Source organism: Heliconius melpomene, chromosome 19 (genome assembly GCF_056956725.1).
Source record: "Heliconius melpomene rosina isolate 202511_hmr_F chromosome 19, ASM5695672v1, whole genome shotgun sequence".
NCBI lineage: Eukaryota > Metazoa > Arthropoda > Insecta > Lepidoptera > Nymphalidae > Heliconius > Heliconius melpomene.
The window spans coordinates 13,349,415-13,368,476 of record NC_140407.1 but is presented as its reverse complement, the minus strand read 5'-3'; the positions used below and the strand labels follow the sequence as shown (position 1 = coordinate 13,368,476).

The following is a 19,062-nucleotide window of genomic DNA, read 5'->3' as shown; positions in this document are numbered from 1 at the left end:
TTACATTTGTAAGACACAATGTAAGTTTTAATAAAATTGTTTCCTACAAATTTCATATTTGCAAATAAAAAACGAATATCTTAATAATATCTTTATTTATGATTATTACACCTATATCCCATATGAGACTGAGAAGTTGTACATTTTAATATTTATTATAATAACTGTTAAAGTATATTTTTTTAACTTCATACTCTATGCCACACAAGTCCGTATGGTACAATAGGGTTTACCCTATTAGGGAATGAACCTACAACTACATTGTTTTTGCAATCCTTTAGATTTAGCCAAATAGGGTAATCTTGAATCATTAATAATTTGCTATTACTTTTAAAATTCCCTTTATTGTTATCCTACAGCATATATGATTTGATTTTGTAATCATTTGATACAAATAGCTTATATTGACTGTAGAAGATGAAAGTATACTAATTAAAAAAACTAAATAAGTAAAGACATAGGCAAAAAGACAAAGAATCTGACATACTTGTTGTTATTATTTTTTGTACCATAAGTTAGCGGTCCGATAAGTTCATAATATATATATTTAAAAATCTCAAATGTTTTCCAAAAGTTATAAACACTAAACAAACTTTTTAAAAATTCACTCATAAATGCCCGATTGCACCTTAAAAATACTTTAGATAGGATTTCTTTTTAAAAATATAATTGTTTTATTTACTACTTCGTATTTTTTCTATCCTATCATTAAGAGTTTGCTTCCATTGGTCTTCTGATATACTTTGTGCCCAATCTGGAATAGAATCTTGGGGAAGAGCAAAATTGGCCATCAGAGACATAACCTAAAATTATATGACAGTTTATAGAAATAACATATTTTAGTTATACAACATTCAAAATAAAGACAAAAACTGTACTTATGTACTGACTACTGTAGTTATTATCGTCTTAAACTGTTTTTATTTTGCATTAAATTTTTTTTAAAATAAATAAGTAAATATTATTATTATAATATTATTATTAAAACAAATTGAAAAGCAATAAAATTGTTTTAGGTATAAGTATAACATGAGATAAAAAAGTAGCATAAGATACCTGTGCTGCTCTTTCATTATCCATTTGGATAGGATCATCTGATCTTGGTGCACTCCAGACTTCTCTCGATATAACATTTTCCATTGGTTCTATTGCAGGAACATTTTGAGGTGGCCTTAATGCATCATTATTCTGTTTTTAGGATTTAAAATTAAACATGATTAAATGAGTTAGCTATTGTAAAATAATAACAACATAACGAGTAAGTTCATACATACCTCTGCTTCATCGCCACTGTCATGGTCTGAAAGTACAGATTCAGGCCCTTGTGGTAAAGGTTCATATCCAAAATATTCGTTATTTTCCTCATCGCTGTCTTCGTGGTTACCATTAGCAATTAAATCGTGCCTGGGGGGCGGTATCAAGTTCTGAGGCGAATCGTCTGGGGGATCCGGACCATCACAAACCATATTTGTAAAAATAAAGGTTTAAAATATAATTACTTAAGTTAATTATCTAACTAATACTACTATTAATTACTAATATTACTATGTATTACGCTGCATATATCTTTATTGTACACACAACAAACTTAAACAGGTTTATTATTTTCTTCTTTATTTCTAGTTGCCCTTTGACACTTGACATTAGAATTTGACATTACTATTTTTAAGAAGAAAAGTAAAACACTAAATAATGGTATAGTCTGGCAAATATGTTATTGATAATGGGAAGCACGCGCGGCAAATTGCGCAGTATACGTATGCGCAGAGAACGTTCGATCAGTGTTACCCTGTTATGTTGTTTTACTTCACGCTTAGCAAATTACATTTACCTATACGATAATTAAAATATCTGATCATGTTTATGTTGTAGTAAATTATACAAAACGAAAATTTTATGAGGATATCTAAATATCGCAAAATAATCAGCTGTTCCATACATTGTTGTCGAGAATAAAATCAAGACTAGCCCGAAAAGTATAATAACATTTTTGAGTCAATAAATAATTAATCAATTCTAAGCTTCTGCTTATATAACTAATGGCACATGATATTTACGTATACGTGTATATACTATATACACACTTATGTACAACATAAACATTCAGTGTGCATAATACAAGCTTATAAACTATGCAATATGAATAAAGAAATATCTGGCAATATTTAAACTTCTTAAAGATTATATAAAAGAAAATAATATTGGGTAAATTATTTCAATAAATTTTGAGGTACAAAAAATGAGAGTGCGGTATCCCTTTGCCATAGTTTGCCATTTGCGTCAGTGTGAGCGCTATGTCCTTACAGGAAATTCGCACCCACACATCTTTAAAGGTACAATCGAGCTTACACTATATTGTTCAAACAAGAATATAATTAATTGTAATTACTGCTTTGATTATTTGCTTTATTATTTATCAATTTTTATTTTTTACTTTCTTGCATGCATTAATTAACGTTTTAAATAAAACGGTAATAAAATTTTGATTTAATTTGGAGATATAATTTATTAACATAATTTATTTGTTAAGACCTCTATTTCCATTATTTAAAAAATTTTTTACTTATCCATAAGTTGATTTTACATGTTGCCTAACGCCAAAATCTTGTATTTGTTTGCATGTTTTATATATTAAATTTACTTTTTAAATTTTACTTTTTTTATTGAATTTGGATTGAGAAGATTTGTATGTGGCCTCATTATAATAATTTAATTCAGTTTTTTATTTAATTTTTCAATTTACCATATCTTCATTTTGCATGTTGCTTTGGTGTTTTTTACTAATTTTTATAATATTACTGGATAAATATGCTCTACTACGCCATTCCGTATATATGATGCTATCATATGATATTATATTCATATTTCATAGTAATGAACTGATAACGTTGCACTCGACTGTACCGTAGCCCGGTCACACCCCGCAACGATTCCCCGCGAGCCCTTACGGGGAATCGGCCCGGCGTGAGCGGGGTGTCTATGTGCAGACATCAAAATACGCTTTCTGCGCAATTTGCCGCACGTGCTTCCCATTATCAATAACATATTTGCCAGACTATACAGACCATAAGTACAATACGATATCTATTACAAGTTTTATAATTAATAATATATTTAGCCACATAAATTAATACAAATATTTTGCATTGTGTGAAAACTTTAGCGAATAAAACTTTCAAATTTTTAACAATCTACATAAATTGTTAAAATAATTTAATATGATCCGTAATTCTATTAAAGATATTGTATAAATTATACCTGTGAACTACAAAATATAGGCAAGTACTAGTAAGGGAACTTAGAATGGTGTTGGCATAAAGGCTTGTCGAAAGAAGGAAAAATAGTAAAAGATTTTCGTATTATGTTTGAATACGCTGTTTTTTTGTTAAATATTAAAATATAATGATATATCCCACTTATTTCCAAAGTATAGTCTGGCAAATATGTTATTGATAATGGGAAGCACGCGCGGCAAATTGCGCAGAAAGCGTATTTTGATGTCTGCACATAGACACCCGCTCACGCCGGACCGATTCCCCGTAAGGGCTCGCGGGGAATCGTTGCGGGGTGTGACCGGGCTACGGTACAGTCGAGTGCAACGCTATCAGTTCATTACTATGAAATATGAATATAATATCATATGATAGCATCATATATGCGGAATGGCGTAGTAGAGCATATTTATCTAGTAATATTATAAAAATTAGTAAAAAACACCAAAGCAACATGCAAAATGAAGATATGGTAAATTGAAAAATTAAATAAAAAACTGAATTAAATTATTATAATGAGGCCACATACAAATCTTCTCAATCCAAATTCAATAAAGAAAGTTAAATTTAAAAAGTAAAAAGTAATATAAAACAAGCAAACAAATACAAGATTTTGGCGTTAGGCAACATGCAAAATCAACTTATGGGTAAGTAAAAAATTTTTTAAATAATGGAAATAGAGGTCTTAACAAATAAATGATGTTAATAAATTATATCTCCAAATTAAATCAAAATTTTATTACCGTTTTATTTAAAACGTTAATTAATGCATGCAAGAAAGTAAAAAATAAAAATTAACAAATAATAAAGCAAATAATCAAAACGGTAAAAGGCATTTTTGTTTACAATTAATTATATTCTTGTTTGAACAATATAATGTGAGCTCAATAGTACCTTTAAAGATGTGTGGGTGCGAATTTCCTGTAAGGACGTAGCGCTCACACTGACGCACAGTAACTTGTATGGCAAAGGGATACCTCACTCTCATTTTTTTTTCCCCAAAATTTATTTAAATAATTTACCCAATATTTTTTTTATATATATATATAATCTTAAATATTGCCACATATTTCTTTATCCATATTGCATTGTATATAAGCTTGTATTATGCATACTGAATGTTTATGTTGTACATAAGTGTGTATATATATATATATATATATATATATATATATATATATATATATATATATATGTGCCACATGTGCCATTAGATATATAAGCAGAAGCTTAGAATTGATTAATTATTTATTGACAAAAAAAAATGATTATACTTTTCGGGCTAGTCTTGATTTTATTCTCGACAACAATGTATGGAACAGCTGATTATTTTTCGATATTTACGTATCCTCATAAAATTTTCGTTTTGTATAATTAACTACAACATAAACATGATAGACAGATATTTTAATTATCGTATAGGTAAATGTGATTTGCTAAGCGTGGGGTAAAACAACATAACAGGGTAACACTGATCGAACGTTCTCTGCGCATAGTATACTGCGCAATTTGCCGCGCGTGCTTCCCATTATCAATAACATATTTGCCAGACTATAACAAATTTTAAACATTGAATAACCAGAACCCGCCACATGATGTGCACGGCGGGTGGAGCTGACCGAAGCTATGTTACGCAAAATTTTGCAAAATTTTTGCCAAAATTTTTCCAAATTTTCTGTTTAGTCCGCACGCGCTGGATAAGGTTAGTTAAAATTCAATCTGTGCGCGTGAATTTCAAAACGTTCTCAGAAACTGCAATTACAAGTATAACCAAATAACTTTCATCGTGTCGTCCACAACGTTCCTGCAAAATTAAGAGCTGTAGGTAACGGTCTAGGCTAGGAGGTGTAGCATTACAACGAAACATACTTTTGACCACTAAAAGCTTAAGAACTCAATTATAACACGAAATGCACAAAATAAAATAGTTCAATTTGACTATGATGTTTGTGGGTTTGATTCTCAATACTCAGAAGAATTTTGATTAATATTCTTATTTTTCGATTTCCTACTGATTAGACCAAATGTAACACGGATCATTGTAGTTCTACTCAATAAACCTTAGAAAATAGAAACATGTTTTTACAAGACAGTTAACGTTCGGTAAATGATATAAGCAAAAAATTTTATTGAAACAAAGAAATAAATGAAAGAAAGCAAGCATACCGTAATAAATCTACACATTCAATAAGATTTTATATTACTGTTCAAGTATTCATCTCGTTAACGTAGATTGTATAGTGTACACTATACAAATTGTTGATTAACGAGTATCGACTATATATAAGTAGATATTAGGGTTTATTATATTTAACATTGTACACACATGCGCGCAACCAACCAAAGTGGTAATAAAAGTTAGAAAGATCTATAAATTTAATTAAGAGAAAGAAAATCTATAGTTAAATTTTTTTTTGCTTTCAAATTACAATTTTTTATCCAAGTCTATAATTGACACTTGTCAGATGTCAAGTGAAACCTTAATATTTTATCCTTTGTCTCGGCATCTTAAAACGCAAGAAAAATTTAAAATAAGGGTTCAATGGGCTAACATATTTTCTCCTGCAGTCATTTTAATTTTATTAAATATGGCTTGGAGGAGTCACGGTATAAATAACGCTGATATGGTTCGAAATTTGAGAGGTAATTAATTTGTTAATAAACAGTTTTTAAATGAAATACTAGGCTATCTATAAAATATTATTACATTAAATAAATAACATAAAATAGTCCACAATAAGTGACCAAATATAGTATATTACATATAGTATATATATATATTTTTAAGTACTATGACTTTATTGTTTCTATTTTCAATTACAGCGAATGGGATCATAAAATCTGATATAGTTGCAAATGCAATGGTTGCCGTTGATCGGAAGAATTATTGTCCACATGCACCTTACCATGATTCACCGCAATCAATTGGATATTCTGCTACCATTAGTGCTCCTCATATGGTAAATATTATTTATTTACCAAAATATTTGTGATTTAATCAGTATTTTTATATTTTTTTCAAAATGTCATATTGATAAACAAATATGTTACAGCATGCTCATGCCTTAGAAATATTAAAAAAGCAACTGATTCCTGGTGAAAAGGCCTTAGATGTTGGATCAGGCTCTGGTTATCTAACCTCTTGTATGGCATTTATGCTTGGAGAGACTGGAAGAGTTATTGGAATTGATCATATTCCAGAGCTGGTATCTCTTGCTACTAAAAACATTAAACATGACAACCCAAAATTTCTCTCCTCAGAAAGAGTCAAACTAGTTGGTTAGTTAAAATTTCATAAATGTTAATGTAGCCAGTATTGCTTTGAATATAATATTGAGTAGATATTCATGGAGTCTATTTATTAATTAAAGTTTCTACTTTTAGTTGGTGATGGACGCATAGGATATCCTTCAGAAGCTCCATACAATGCCATTCATGTTGGTGCTGCAGCGCCTACTTTACCAAAAGCTGTAAGTCTAATTGTTATTTAAAATATATTTATATATAAAAATTACTAACAAATTTCAATATTGGATTGGTACAAAGTATCTGTGTACATAAAATAAATACTTACGATTTTGATGTATTTATTTTCTGTATGCAGTTGGGTAGTCAGAGAAATTAAAGTTAAGACATGTAAGTAATGTTAACTTATGTTTCATTAAAATAAGCTTACATGTATTTTTTTCATTTATTAATCAGAGAATAAACTTCTGTTCAGTCATTTTTATAGTGGAAATAATTTTTATTATGTTTTTTTTCAGCTTGTTGAGCAGTTGAAGCCTGGGGGTCGTCTCATTGTACCTGTAGGGCCAGAAGGAGGGGAACAACATCTTACACAAGTATGTTCAATAAAATATCTACTATAAAAAATAACAATTTTATCTAAATTTGTTAATTTCGCCTTTCATTCTGTTATTCATTTACTCTTTATAAGAATCGTTTTTTAATGATAATATATAAAATTTGTAGTGGAAACATAAAAATTGAGCATGTTAAAGTCCCTAGTATGTATCTAATGCTTGAAATATGTTATATGATAAACATATTATGATAACATCATATGTTGGTTTGTCTGACTATTGTGGGGCAATGTGAATGTAAATTGAATACATAAAATTGTATTCACAAACTTTTACCAATAAATTTGAAGTAAAGATTTTTAGTATAGAGGCTATCGTGTCTCAATGGTACAGCATCTTTCTGAAAACGCGACGGTTGCACTCCGAGTTTGGAGACTGAATTATTATTTTTTTGCTCCACAAAGAGTTTGGTATTTACCAGAGTGAAGAAATAAAAATATTAAATGATTCATTGGCCTTTCAACACGCAATATCTCTAAAATTGGGCCTAGGGAACAGAGTTACTAAACTATCCTGATACCTGCGGGATACATTATGAATTAGCTGGTAAAAGATTCTTATTTTACAATAATATACATATATTTTTCCTTTGAAGGTGGACAAGGCACTCGATGGCACAACAACAACAAAAAAGCTGATGAGTGTTATTTATGTTCCCCTCACAGACAAAAGCCACCAGTACCGTGAGTGACCCCGTGTTACCCTCACAATAATTTGTACTATAATTGCAGTGGTCATTGTAATCACTTACTTTGCTTCCTAAAGAATTCCCTGTGATGATGACTTTTTCTCAATCATGAAATGCTTGTAAATATTGTTTTTATATATATATATAAATAAAGATATAGAAAGCAAATTAAGCAATCTCTTTTAAGATTGATATCTGGAAAATTAAATAAAGCATGTTTTGCAATAATTCCTGTAATTTTCTAACAAATGCTATTGGACTATAATCAAGATAAAATCCATCTATATAGTATTTAGAAAATAAACGAATATTGCTGTATTTATCATGTGATTAATATATTAAAAGCCCTATTTATACACACTTTCTACAAACATAAGAATGCCGAGCACAAAATAAGCAATTTATAAGCCATACCAAAAACTAATATAAGTTTTGTGTTTTAGGTCCTTGGCATTAGACTGCCATGTTATGCGACAAAACGAGACTCCAATTAAATAATATGGCATTTCAATTATATATAAATAGTATTTTTTAATTGGTAAATTAAAGTTATTTATAAATAATTTTTATTCTGTAGCGTTCTGTACATTTCAGTGTAATAAATTAATATTCCCTTAAAAAGCAATGTTTCATTTTGCATTTCTAAACAGTTTTCCTGTAAACTTTTTTTTTACAAATGTTTTTGATTTGTCTGCAGAGTTGGCTTCGGCTTTCATGTGCAATATTGAATATAATGTGTCTGCTTCGTTTTTATTTTCTATAATCTCAAACAGTTGTTCCTGCAAAATAGGATTGTGAATTTGTAATCATAATACCGTGTGTCACTATAATGTATTAAACACTAAATAAATCAAAAATATATTCTCTTCAAGTGTGTTTTGAACCTACAATCATTATATAATGTCTCAAATTAAAATACTATAATAAATTCCAAATATCTTGACTGCTGTTATGGTGACAGTAATTAAGTTTTATAAAAGGAAACTAACTTTTCTTAAATTACTTTATAAAAGCTTCTAGCGAGGAAGACATGATTCCACCTCCAATACATCATGTATAAACAAATATTATATCTTCCTTTATCTACTTATTCTTATTATTTCTTATTTAGCATAGAATAATTAGACTAAAGATAAAACAAAAATAAAAGATGTCAACAAAAGAGATAAATAGTGTGGACTTTATGGTTTATGATGAAATATTTAAAATAAATAATATAATATATCAAACCTGTGTGAGAGTAACTAAATGATCTAACGAAGTTCCCCTGTTCATAATCCTAGTGATATTTTTAGAAGTGACGCCTGGTAGTTTCTGTACAAAGTCGTGCACTAGTATATTACATCTTTCGTAGTTCATATCCTCGGCTGTATTGTCGCCACTTAGGGCCGTTGCCTCTTCCACATTTGGATTTTTACGGCCTTGCTAAAATACACATACGTGAGAAAGTAATTACTAATAGTTCTATCAAAAAAAATGATTTAAGCATAGAAATACATATGCCACTAGGAATAATATGTCTTTGAAAATAATTTAAAATGAATGTAGGGTTATGGGTTCGGAACCCACTTGAGGAAATAAGTTTTTTTCATTTTCTCAGATTGCTAAGAAGACTTAGTTCTCTCTTCTTACCCTGCCATAGGCAAGATACAGTGTAAAGCTAAAAAAATAAAGTAAATTATTATTTTACTTTGAGTTCGTAAAACAATTCAGCCGTGGCATACGGACTCGGAGACCACACAAGTTTGAGTCTTGGAAAGTGTATAGTTAGGAGCTGTAACTTCTGTTGAATATCAGCCCCGGATATGTCCGTGGAGACCACAAAATTTCCCTGTAATTGACAATAATAATTACATATTAATTAATGTATACAGCGCCCTATTTTGCTTCCTTAGCTGAGCAAGAAAAATATTAAATACTTCATTCCGTGGGCATTGAACGCACAACCGTCGCATTAACAGCACAAGCGTACCACGGCGGGCTCAAAAATAGAAGCGGATTTCGAATTAGTAAGAGGATGGTCGAAACCGGAAGAGGGTGCTACTGTACTACTGTTCTATGTGTATAAATCACAAGTTAGAGATCCTGACACATCACTGAAGAAGGACTTAAAAGAAAGACACCCCCTTTACATCCATTTGTCCCTCGACGGAAACATCGAGTGTGCGGAAAATATATTTTAACATCTTTTGTCTGCAGGGCCACTACAGGTACATGTTTGAAAATATGTCTGTAGAAATTTTTAACCATTTTAAAATGTTATTCCACACTTAGGAAAGAAAAATACTTTTCAGAAAACATAAATATTTTAACGTCTCCTCTTGGAAACCGTCAAAGCTCTGCCATCCCAATTCTTTGTATATAATGCATTGATGAGAACGTATGGCTTAGCGGTCAGAGCGCTTGGAGGGTTTCCAAGAGGCACGAGTTGAAATCCCACTACATTCAATTTTTTACATGTTTGCTGAAATTATATATCTGTGGATTTTTTTGATAACATACAAATGTTAAGTAATATGTGACCTGTAAATTGAACGGTTTGTTCTGATCAAACTCTATGAGCAGTATGGGGCGGCTGTAGTTGCGGCACATCTGCGTACACTGTGCGAAGAGGCGCCCGGAGTTCAGGGACCCGATCAGGTCCGATATGGACTTCCTCTCCACGCAAATGTCCGGCGTGAGGATGTAATCGCCGATCTATTAATTTGCAAATGTTAGGAATTAAATAATATTGAAGAGTAAAGCCATTACAGTTTAATCGTTTCGTTAAAAGGGAATTGAACCCACAACGGTCGCGTTTACAATAATACACTGCGCTGTGACACTGTGCTACGACTGCCACTATTTTTTTCATATTATTGTATTGTTATCAATACTTGATAACTATGCAAAATTTAAAATAATTCGACGTTTACAAGTCGGTCAAAATTACGTTCATAGTTTCCGTTACATGGTGCTAAAAATAGAGGAAATTCATTAAAAAACAATATACAGATGCAGATAAGAAAAAAAATGTGCTACCTTCATAATGTAAAAAAATATATAATAAATTTAATTTATTTATCTTTTAATTATATCAAAAAATAACTTTTTTTTTTTCAAAAACCATGAAGCTCGTACTATTTGTATACTTACAGTGATAGTTACAGGTTCTATGTTTATTCCCTGTTTATGTAACAAGGCGGGCAGGTCTGACCGAAATTCTCTCATATCAACTATAACCATTGGTTTCTCTTTAGTTTGTAGTTGTCCCCCTAAAAGGGATAAATTAAAATATAAATACATATTTTTTAAAATTGTATATTAATTTGATATATTTGTTTCTTCATACCTGCCTTCCTTGTATCAGTTGATGTGTCTTCTTCTTCAATATTCATATTAAAATATTCATCAGTTTTTCCATCTTGGTAAGATGGCACTACCATAACCTAACAAAAATATATATTTAAAAGATATTGCAAGTATAAAATAAGAAACGGGGAAAGGAAATGAAAATAAATGATACCCTCGACTGAACCCAAAACCGTCACCTTTATAGTCAGACACTGTCCAGGTCTACAATCTATTATTATACAATATTTTTTTAAGTAATTACTAACACTTTTCGTTTGTATGAGTATTTCAAATGCTTGCTTCTCCCTTCTCAGTGAAGTAAGATACGCCTGTTCCTCTACTGTCTTGTCGTGGATAACAAAATAAACTTTACATTTCGTCTTATCAGGTTCCTTCTTGCATTCAAAAACTTCTATTTGTCGCACTGCAGATACGTCACTGTGGTATAAAATAATATATTCTGGTCTTAATGATTGTAGTGTTTGTTCTAATGAAAAGTGATTGCCATTTTGTTTAAATGTTTGTATGCAAATAATAGGTTTTTCAACTTCGAGTTGGGTTAGATCTAGGTTGTCAATCTGAAAACAAAAGAATACATACATATTTTAAGAAACATTTAAATTTAAAAGTTTTCCTTTTTGATTAAAATTTGTGATAGTAGTCAGCTTAGTACTAGTGAAATATTATTATTATTATTATTTTTTTTTTTATATGGAATAGGCTTGCGTTTGACCGCATCAAGTCTGGTGAGCGTTGATGCGGTCTACGGTGGTGCACACTTGCCTAGAAGATACCTATTCACCCTTGCTTTGAAAACCCCCACATTGTATGTCACAGGAAATACAGATGCCGGCAGTGAGTTCCAATCTCTCGCAGTGCGGATAAAGAATGTAGCCTCAAAGCGTTTCGTTCGTACGGTAGGAATTTCTACCGTGTATGGATGACGTAAAGCTGTATTTCTGGAAGTTCTGAGGTAAAAAGGGGCTGGGGGAACCAAGCTATGTAAATCATGGGCACACTCTCCGAAGTGTATCCGGTAAAACACAGACAGAGATGCAACCCTACGCCGGTGGCTAAGGCTCTGCAGTTGAGTTTCAACAAGGGTCCCGTCATTGATTAGCCTTCTGGCTCGTCTTTCAACTGACTCTAAGGTCTGTAATTGGTACTTGGCAGAACCATCCCATAAATGAGAGCAGTACTCCATACATGGTCTAACTTGTGCTTTATACAGTGTGAGAAGATGTTGAGGTGTAAAGTACTGTCTCACCTTGGAGAGGACGCCAAGTTTCTTAGCAGCCAACTGAGCTCTGGACTCAATGTAAGATCCAAAGTTAAGAGTGGATGAAAGAGTAATGCCAAGAAGTTCAAGGTGGTCGCTTAACGGGACCGATACATCTCGAAACGAGGGGGATAATTCGAATGGCCTTTTTTTCGCGGTGAACAGACACGCCTGGGTCTTAGTGGCATTAAATCTGACCAAATTAGCATCTCCCCAATCGGAGACTGCTTTGAGGTTCAAATTAAGGCGCTCAACCATAGCATCTCTATGCGATTGTATTTCAGGCCCACTTGCAGTTGCTTTAGCCATATAGCGCTCTACAACAGTGCTGTCATCTGCGTATCCAAGAATTCCAGGAATGAGTAAATCATTTATATGGAGCAGGAATAGAGTTGCAGAGAGCACTGACCCTTGAGGAACACCGGCATTTACATCCATTATATCAGACGAGTAGCCATCCACGACTACACGTATTGATCGGTCCCTCAAGAAGTCCAAACGTGTCAAAGTGCCAAACCCTGTCGAAGGCCTTTGAGATGTCAAGTGAAACGGCCATTGCCTCACCATACCTCTCAATGGCCTCACTCCAGAAATGAGTGACATACGCTAGAAAATCCCCAGTAGACCGATTACGCCGAAAGCCATATTGGCGATCACGAGAAGGTCGTTTGTTTCTAGGTATGCCAAGAGTTTATTATTCAGAACACGTTCCATGACCTTACAGATTATAGACGTGACTGAGATTGGCCTGTAATTGGCAGGGTCGGCGCGACTGCCCTTTTTGGGCATTATAAATGCATATAACAGAAAGACAGAGCACTCCACTCCCTTTACTCCTATCCATAGCTACTTATGTGTTTCTGTTTCTCTGGGCTAATTTTTGTGGGAAGATTTCACTTTAAGATTGTGTGGGATCCGTTTTACCGCGCGTGGTCGTGGCCGTCCTAAAGTTAGGTGTAGATGGTTGTGCAAATTAGATTTTAAGATTTATTCAAACTTTTGTTTATTTCCTTCCCGAGCGTATAAGCGCAGAAGTTCAGAAAGCCTAACTTCAGGGCGGCAACGACAGATGGGAGATCCATAATTCCATACTGTAGTTAGCTCATATATAAAAACACAAACCTGTGAAAGGGATTCAAACATATTTTCATCTCGCTTTGTTTTCTTACTTGTATTGCCCACTTGAGTGAGAGTTAAAACATAATTTGATTTATTAAAATCTTCTATATCCACATTTTCTTCACTTTCTTCTTTTATTTCCAAATCACTTGCAGAAGAACCTCCTGGTTCAACTTTTTTTTCTGTTTTAATAGGTATTTGTTTACTTAAGTTTTTATATTTGGTAGATGCTGCTGTTATCGTTATTTCTCTCGTAAAAGCTGTGTAGAATAAGTATCTATTTTCACCCATAGTTAAAAGTTGGTTAAGTTGATAACAAGATTTATTGTCTTGACAGAGTATTAATATTTTTGTGTTTTTTAATGATCCATTTTGTTTGTTTCTAACTTCTGTTGGTATTTCGTTTACTAGTAAATCAATCAAGACTTTCCATTTGGGCGACGATTCTGGATCAAATTCTGTAATATTATATTAATATTCACATAAGTATAATTTCATTTTAGAAAGTAGATAAGTACTATAGTGAAAAATTATTGTTTTATATTTGAATATAATATTATTAACATAATAACTAAGTAACTTTACATTCAGTTTTTGAATCATTGGTTGGAACGTAGCGGGATTTGTGGTATCGTTTGTTTTGGTATCGCGTAAATAATTAAATTATACACTTGAAAAAACACAGGTCTACACACTAAGCCTATGATAAAGATTATTAAAAGGTTTTAAATTATTATATTATAGGAAAGTGTATCACATTCTTGATTTTTTTAAAATAACTACTGATAATAATATGATTTAAGACCATCCTGGCGCAGCGTATGACTGTAAACACGACTATTGTGGATTCGATTGCCACTTGAGGGAATGAGTTAATTCTAGAAAACTGGGCAGAAAGAGAAAAAAGAAGTTTAATTCTTACCATTACTGTAATTAAAAACTCTTCTTTTAGCCAACTTAAACAGTTGCTCAGCCGAGTCCAGGAGGATCCAACCAGAATTAATTTTAGCATACTCCGGTGTCCTGTATTTAGTTGCTAATGAATAAAATGACACTGAGTCATCATGGATAAGATTTCTGAAAAAGAATGCATACATATTTTATTTAAAATATAATTACATTAAGCGGCGTTGAGTTACGGCACTAAGCGGAATACGCTGTCTTGAAACTAGGTTTGAATTCAAAACATATTTTATTTGAATGGACTTTTGCAACTAAAAGCAGAATTTCTGTTGAGAAAAGCTAAGCTGCAAGAACTTCACAATTTACCACATATATTTTAGTTTACTATATCAATGACACAATTTTATAAAACCATACTGCCCGTGAGACCTAAGTTGTGATTCGCTTGCTTGGCCTAAGCCAGATAATACTTTATTTTGACAACCTGGTTATTACCTCGAGTAGTGATAATGATAGCAGTGTCACATATTTATTTCTTAATATTTTATTTTTATGTTTGTTTTATTAAAAGTGAAAGATAAAGTTAGAACTGTCACTGTACAATAACGGAAAAATATATGTGGTGACATACAATTTGATGATAAAAAAACGGTCCACATAACGCTGTCCTTGATGATATAATGGAAAGATTAATTATTAACTCAAACGAAACATCTGACCAGAGTAAAAATTATAGGGATGCAATGTCTGGTACAGAAGAATTGTTTTATTGATATTATACACCATAAAATTTTTCTCCTCTCACTCCTGAATCGTGTAGAAAGGTTTGCTTTTTAGTGCTTTTTTTTACAGTACTACACATTTCTATAGTAGCAAACTTGAAACCCTTGAAATAGATTGTGACTTTAATTATGCAGACATTTATATTTATTTTATTATATACATAATCAGATCCTTAAAAAATATTAAAATAAATTATTATTCTAGAAGGGGTTGGCACTACTCAGTAACAAAGCCTAAGTAAAAAAAAAACATAAATTAGCTTTATGCTTTATCCAAGCATAAAGCTAATTTAGCAAGCGGGGTTAGAGAGAATGAAATATCAAATTGATCTTGCATTCTGTCCTTCCTTCATCTCTTTCAAAAACCAGAACCTTCATCTTATTCACATTCAGCAATTTTTAGGAGCTATAAATAGGGGTTAGGCCACTGTAAATTTTTTAAAAAATCGATTTTTTTTTATTGGCTTAAAAAATAGTTTAAACCCTCTAGAATCAGGAAAAAAAGGTCCCGTGCGAAAAAAATGTTTTTATCCTTAGGAAAATTTTAATGTACAGAAAAAAGAGTGCATTGATCAGGTGCAAAAACGCCATTCGTATTTTTTCACTCGATTGCGAAACCTGAAAAAAGGAACAAAAGGTCTCGGGGGAAAAGGCAACCTAACTGCCAAATTGATTGACGAACTAACCATTTATTACGGCTTGGCAATCCGTCGAAATCCCGATTCCATCGAAAATATGAAAAATGAGATCTGGGTAACTCTTTTTCACAAAATGGCATCGAAGCCGACGCCAAACGCATTACGCACGCGGAGACATCTCTGAGTGACGCGGCAAAAAGTGCGCGCGCGCTCCAAAAATCCACCAGAAAAGACGAAGAAGACGAAAATTTGGACATCGAAGGACAAATGTATGGTGCTGGGATTGCAGACTAACGGTAAATTATTTTTTTACCTTATTTTTTTTATTTTTTCCAATAGAAAACTATTCGTACAACTTTAAACGCGTTTTTCTCGAAACACGGTTTTTCGAAATGGCACGCAGCATCACTCGAACAATTTTTATTTTTTTTACTTGAAATTTTGACCAGATGTGAACATTAACATTCTCTAGTGATTGTCGATCGGGTTTTTCAATAACTTTATTTATTGATTTTTTATTAACAAAAAACTAGCCGTTTTTTTCGTCAAAAATCAATTTTTTTTTTTCAAACGCACGCCAAATCCACAAAAATTGATATTTTTTAAAACCCGATCGACATTCTCTAGCTATAACCCTCTAGATTCATGGTTTTTTTTTTGTTCTAGATGCAAAAGTGCACCAGTAGTGCTGCGTGCCGCGGACCCCTGCTTGCAAAACATGCCCCGGGAAGATAGCTGTGGAACCGCCATTTTGTTTTTTTTTCGTTGTAAAAAAATTTGATAATAAAGTTTAATGTATGCCCGATAACATCCTTAAAGTTTTTTTTCAATTACCTTCAATTTTAGAAGCAAAAAATTCGTGAAAAAACCTTTTTTTTGGACCGTTACAGTGGCCTAACCCCTTAAAAAAATAAAAGTTTTAAATTCATTATATACTTACATAATCATAGTTCTCAGTATTTTTAAATCTTGGATATATTCTTTTGTCCGTGTGCTAAGTTGATGCCAAACACAATCTAATTGAGACTGAAGAATTTTATGAAATTTCTTTGTAATACAATTTTCTAATGTTATTTCCTTCACATAAAAAAAACCAATTATTAATAAGATAACTAGATACGCAATGCCTCTAAAATTCGGCTATTCAGCCTCTAGAATACTAAAAAACTACATATAATTTTATAGATAATGGTATGAAATACTTCATATACAAGTCTAATTCACACTTGGCTGGTTTTTTAAATTAAATATATGTATATAATATGGAACAAAACATACCTGCATATCAAGTGTTCTATTGATACTTTTTATTTGCTTAACTGTGTAATTCATGATATCTAACAGACAAGTTTGTATTTGACTCATGGTTGTTGTTAAAGAAACATGTAATTCAACAACTTCCGCTTGCCTGCTTTTTAAACTTTTAATTACTGTACCATGAAACCTAAAACATTCAAATAGTATAATAAAATGTTTTTTTTTTTGTTTTTGCTTCACATTGTAACTTGCACATAGCAATATTGCAAATGGACCTGTGTGGCAGAGCATTCAATGCATAAGTTTGTCTTGCTACCAGAACAAAGAAATAAAAATAATTTCCTTAGTGGGAATCAAATACACAAACATCGCATATACAGTCAAACACTCTGCCACTGCACTACAACAGCAAAAATATTAATTATTGTGAGTAAAATAATAAATTTAAAATATAATCATAATTGTTATTGTTACCTTGGCCATAAATATAATTCTGTTACAAACAGTGATCGCATTACTTTTTCAACTTGATGATAGCCAAATGTAAAAGATATAGGTGAATGAGAAAATGCTTTAATAAACCCAGTCTAAAAAAATTGTTAAAAAATTAAAATAAATAATATTTTAAAACAATAATAATATTTTATTATAAGAATAAATTTTATATAATACCTTGTTCTTTTGTCTGTATAATCGCAGTACAAATGCTTCCTGACATGATTCTAGAACTGTATGAGCTCTTAAAACAATAATACCTGTTACATGAGATATAGGGACACGATTTTTTAACATATCAACAACTAGAATTCTTGTTGTTACAAAATGTATGCCACCTTCCAAATAGACTTTTTCCCTAAAATAATAAAATAATTCCTTTGCAAACAGTTTTCAAAATATATTTTATTTTACTATAACATTAATATTATTAAGACCTTTCACTACCAGTATTAGGCAACACAGGTAAATTGAATATTTTTGAGAAATATTTTTCTTCATATTCACTGCTGTTCAATACTAAAACTAAATTAGCAGCATCCTTATAAGTCCACAATATATTTGAAACAATAGAATTATAATTGAGACCTCTGTAAGAAAGAGAGGAAAAACGTTATTAATAGTAACATATCATTAACTATTTTAGTTCGAAAATATTAAACTTAATCTACATTCACTACTTACTTTGCAATAATTAAAAGAGCATCACTTTCAAATATATCAATAAAAATTTGTTTTTCATAGGGGAGCATAGGAAATTTAGTATCAATACTTAGTGATGGTTCTTCTTCGCCGATTTCTTCCATTCTTTAAGTTATCGACTATAGGTTTTTATAAGTTATAAGACTTATAATATAAGTAATAATAAAATATAGTGCGAAAAAGTTTGAATTTAAATTAAAATGAAGGTATAATTTGATTTGACACTTTTGACAGCTATTTGTTTTTTATGTCTTCATTCATGTGATAGGCAAAAGCATTTTGTATTTCAGCCTACGACAATTTTATAAATAAGAAATATGAATTAAGTACAGTACTACTTATTTAGAAATTTGTATGTGCTTCGTTAATGATATGAAATGACCAAATAACAAGTGGAGTCGAACCCACAACTGTCGCGTTTAGTCACACGTTTGTGCCACTGCGCCACTACGGCCTCCTAATATAATAATAATATTTATTATATTCAAATGCATCTATTAAAAAATAATTATACATATTTAATAGTATTAAAAACGCATAGTCAGTACAATTGAGATGGTAGCAGTTCATTTAACGGTAGGTAAATTTTACTATAACATATAAATATCTATATATATAAAAGGACTTGTATACTATAATATGCCTACGGGTCGGTACTAAAGTCCCCTCGTATTTTTCTTACTGTATCTATTTCATAGACAAAATCATGGCCACATATTTAATTTCTGCAG

The 19,062-nt window shown here is 31.5% G+C and overlaps 3 protein-coding genes across 6 annotated transcripts; 1 reads left to right on the top strand and 2 right to left on the bottom strand.

The window, feature by feature from the left end:
• Positions 1-78: 78 nt before the first annotated feature.
• LOC146528896 (uncharacterized) lies at positions 79-2,292 on the bottom strand. The gene is made up of 3 exons (XM_085202564.1): positions 1,275-2,292; positions 1,057-1,188; positions 79-803 (listed from the first exon to the last, which is right to left on the bottom strand). The coding sequence occupies exons 1-3, from the start codon at positions 1,464-1,466 to the stop codon at positions 675-677; spliced, it is 453 nt and encodes a 150-aa protein (XP_085058690.1). The 5' UTR covers positions 1,467-2,292; the 3' UTR covers positions 79-674.
• Positions 2,293-5,586: 3,294 nt separating this feature from the next.
• Positions 5,587-8,444, top strand: Pcmt (Protein-L-isoaspartate (D-aspartate) O-methyltransferase). Of its 3 annotated transcripts, none has more exons than XR_014879105.1 (7): positions 5,587-5,915; positions 6,096-6,232; positions 6,326-6,551; positions 6,657-6,742; positions 7,037-7,114; positions 7,731-7,942; positions 8,267-8,444. XR_014879105.1 is itself a non-coding variant. In XM_085203341.1 (7 exons), exons 1-7 carry the CDS (start codon positions 5,738-5,740, stop codon positions 8,278-8,280), a joined length of 807 nt encoding a protein of 268 aa, XP_085059467.1. In that variant the 5' UTR covers positions 5,587-5,737; the 3' UTR covers positions 8,281-8,444. The 3 variants fall into 3 exon arrangements, 2 of the variants coding, with proteins under 2 accessions (XP_085059467.1, XP_085059468.1); XM_085203341.1 differs by having other exon boundaries at positions 7,731-7,818; XM_085203342.1 differs by having other exon boundaries at positions 7,731-8,444.
• On the bottom strand, positions 8,373-18,571 carry mei-9 (DNA repair endonuclease XPF mei-9). Of its 2 annotated transcripts, none has more exons than XM_085203333.1 (15): positions 18,314-18,571; positions 18,067-18,219; positions 17,807-17,987; positions 17,609-17,721; positions 17,156-17,321; positions 16,818-16,903; positions 14,477-14,631; positions 13,558-14,012; positions 11,423-11,734; positions 11,155-11,251; positions 10,959-11,077; positions 10,347-10,520; positions 9,514-9,654; positions 9,054-9,248; positions 8,373-8,602 (listed from the first exon to the last, which is right to left on the bottom strand). In XM_085203333.1, the coding sequence occupies exons 1-15, from the start codon at positions 18,433-18,435 to the stop codon at positions 8,453-8,455; spliced, it is 2,619 nt and encodes an 872-aa protein (XP_085059459.1). In that variant the 5' UTR covers positions 18,436-18,571; the 3' UTR covers positions 8,373-8,452. The 2 variants fall into 2 exon arrangements, with proteins under 2 accessions (XP_085059459.1, XP_085059458.1); XM_085203332.1 differs by having other exon boundaries at positions 16,818-16,954; positions 18,314-18,570.
• Positions 18,572-19,062: the final 491 nt, after the last annotated feature.

What these genes read in the sequence shown, in the direction of transcription:
- LOC146528896 (XM_085202564.1), bottom strand. Translation starts at nt 1,466, where the DNA reads ATGGTTTGTGATGGTCCGGATCCCCCAGACGATTCGCCTCAGAACTTG. An exon ending in ACAGTGGCGATGAAGCAGAG is followed by an intron (nt 1,189 to 1,274) that starts GTATGTATGAAC and finishes TCCTAAAAACAG; the next exon opens with AATAATGATGCATTAAGGCC. An exon ending in ATAATGAAAGAGCAGCACAG is followed by an intron (nt 804 to 1,056) that starts GTATCTTATGCT and finishes ATATAATTTTAG; the next exon opens with GTTATGTCTCTGATGGCCAA.
- Pcmt (XM_085203341.1), top strand. Translation starts at nt 5,738, where the DNA reads ATGTCAAGTGAAACCTTAATATTTTATCCTTTGTCTCGGCATCTTAAA. An exon ending in CGCCTACTTTACCAAAAGCT is followed by an intron (nt 6,743 to 7,036) that starts GTAAGTCTAATT and finishes GTTTTTTTTCAG; the next exon opens with CTTGTTGAGCAGTTGAAGCC. An exon ending in GGGAACAACATCTTACACAA is followed by an intron (nt 7,115 to 7,730) that starts GTATGTTCAATA and finishes TTTCCTTTGAAG; the next exon opens with GTGGACAAGGCACTCGATGG.
- mei-9 (XM_085203332.1), bottom strand. Translation starts at nt 18,435, where the DNA reads ATGGAAGAAATCGGCGAAGAAGAACCATCACTAAGTATTGATACTAAA. An exon ending in AGTTTTTAATTACAGTAATG is followed by an intron (nt 14,013 to 14,476) that starts GTAAGAATTAAA and finishes ATAATATTACAG; the next exon opens with AATTTGATCCAGAATCGTCG. An exon ending in AACTGATACAAGGAAGGCAG is followed by an intron (nt 11,078 to 11,154) that starts GTATGAAGAAAC and finishes TATCCCTTTTAG; the next exon opens with GGGGACAACTACAAACTAAA.